Source organism: Palaemon carinicauda, chromosome 25 (assembly GCF_036898095.1).
Source record: "Palaemon carinicauda isolate YSFRI2023 chromosome 25, ASM3689809v2, whole genome shotgun sequence".
Classification (NCBI taxonomy): domain Eukaryota; kingdom Metazoa; phylum Arthropoda; class Malacostraca; order Decapoda; family Palaemonidae; genus Palaemon; species Palaemon carinicauda.
Window position 1 is genome coordinate 88,025,940 of NC_090749.1, and position 2,500 is coordinate 88,028,439.

The 2,500-nt window shown below is 37.0% G+C and overlaps 1 protein-coding gene across 1 annotated transcript in view; it reads right to left on the reverse strand.

Annotated features, from left to right (window-relative positions):
• The window catches only part of LOC137618599 (neuroligin-4, X-linked-like), a 6,659-nt gene that overhangs the window by 1,596 nt on the left and 2,563 nt on the right, over positions 1-2,500 (reverse strand). Inside the window, exons 4-6 of the mRNA XM_068348712.1 lie at positions 2,301-2,468; positions 1,824-1,981; positions 1-108 (exon numbers count right to left, since the gene is read on the reverse strand). The exon at positions 1-108 is cut by the window's left edge and continues 8 nt beyond it. Of these exons, the coding sequence (XP_068204813.1) occupies positions 1-108; positions 1,824-1,981; positions 2,301-2,468 (434 nt within the window). The remainder of the gene's footprint in view (positions 109-1,823; positions 1,982-2,300; positions 2,469-2,500) is intronic.

Here is a 2,500-nt window from a genome sequence, read left to right on the forward strand (position 1 = left end):
AAGTATCTCTGATGGACTGGATTATATTTGGGACATATCTGCTCTTCAGAAATTATGTCGTTTCCACTCTCGGACATCTTAGCTGTGGAGACTGTGTCTGTTGGATGTCTGTAAAATGAGCATAGAGTTTTGAAATGATGCCAAATGTATAATTAATTGATTTTTGGTATCAACGATATAAACACTACAGTAATATATATATATATATATATATATATATATATATATATATATATATATATATATATATATATATATATATATATATATATATATACATATTTAAATATATATATATATATATATATATATATATATATATGCACATATTTAAATATATATATATATATATATATATATATATATATATATATATATATATATATATATATATTTACACATATATCCATATCCATATAACAAGGCACTTCCCCTAATATTGGGGGTTAGCCGACATCAAACAAATAAAAAAAAGGGGGACCGTTCCTCTTTACGCTCCTCCTAGCCTGACGAGGGACTCAACCAAGTTCCGCAGGTACTACTAGGGTGCCACAGCCCACCCTCCCCCGTTATCCAATACAGATGAAGCTTCATAACACTGAATCCCCTATTGCTGCTACCTCCGCAGTCATCCCAGGCAATCAGAGGAAGCAGCAAGGCCTACAGGAACTGTGTCACAATCACTCGCCATTCATTCCTATTTCTAGCACGCTCTCTTGCGTCTCTCATATTTATCTTCCTATCACCTAGAGCTCTCTTCACTCCATCCATCCACCCAAACCTTGACCTTCCTCTTGTACTTCTCCCATCAACTCTTGCATTCATCACCTTCTTTAGCACACAGCCATTTTCCATTCTCTTGACATGGCCATACCACATCAACACAATCATATCCACTCTAGCTGCTAAATCATTTCTTACATCCGTTCTCACCCTCTTCTCGAGGTACACCAGCCATGCTCTTCAGACACTTCATCTCAAACACATTCAATTTCTTTCTACCCGTCACTTTCATTTCCCACAACTCCGATCCATAGATCACAGTTAGTACAACCATTTCCTCATTCAAAACTCTCTTTACAATCATGCCCAATCCTCTATTCTTTACCACTCCCTTCACTGCCCCCAACACTTTGTATCCTTCATTCCCTCTCTGACGTACATCTGCTTCCACTCAACAATTTGCTGCAACAACAGACCACAAGTACTTAAACTGATCCACCTCCTCAAGTAACTCTCCATTAAGATATGACATTCAACCTTGCACCACCTCCCCTTCTCGTACAACTCATAACCTTATTTTTACCCACATTAACTTTCAACTTCCTTCTCTCACATATCCTTCCAAATTCTATCAATAATTGGCCAAGCTTCTCTTCTGAGTTTCAACCAGTACAGTAACATCCATAAACAACAACTGATTTACCTCCCATTCATGATCATTCTCGCCTATCAGGTTCAATCCTCGTCCAAGCACTCAAGAATTCACCTCTCTCACCACTCCATCTACATACAAGTTAAACAACCATGGCGACATCACACATACCTGTCTCAGCCCCACTTGCACCGGAAACTAATCGCTCACTTCATTTCCTATCCTAACATACACTTTACGACCTTTGTAGAAACATTTCACTGCTTGCAAAAACCTTCCACTAATTCTATATGACCTCATCACATTCCACATCACTTATGCTTTCTCCAGATCCATATATGCAACATACACCTCCTCACCTTTTGCTAAATATTTCCCACATATCAGCCTAACTGTAAAAATCTGATTCATACATCCCCTGCCTCTTCTAAAACCACATTGTACTCACCCTAATTTTATGAAATTACTCCACATTGATATGAACGATTTGCTGAGTGTGACATCCATCTTAGTGAAGTTATAACTTGAGGCCAAAGGTCCAAGAGCGGCCAGAGGACCACCAAAGACGTAGGCCAGTTCATTCAGGAGAAGACTCTCGTTTCCAGACTTTTCGAAAGATAATTAATTTTGTTTTAAAGCTTTATTCTAATAATTACTGAACTGAAAAATAATAATTTAAATAAAGATGGTATAGAAGGTTTTATTTATAGCATTATTCTTTTATTGATATTTATCATTTCATATTTTCATAAATTTAATTTGTATGATTTGGATATATCTATCTCTAATCTATGGATGATATTGAAAAACTTTCTGTAGATTATTAAAGATTCTCATTAATAAAATATACCATATTTTCTATTTCATATATGAATCCAATCTATCCATATCGACGTACATCTGAAACTTCTTCCTCCAACACGTAGAGATAAGATGATCGGGAAGTCGTGTAGAGCTGCTTGGCAAGATCTGCCATCGGCGAGACGATATTCGCATCGTGAAGGCCTTGGCCGGTTGAGTCCCTGATGCTGATTGGTTGATGGAGGGATCTCGACCAATCAATGTACTCGGCTGTGATGGCTAACATTATTTCCTGTGGGGAAATGAAAATACTCTTGTGAGGTT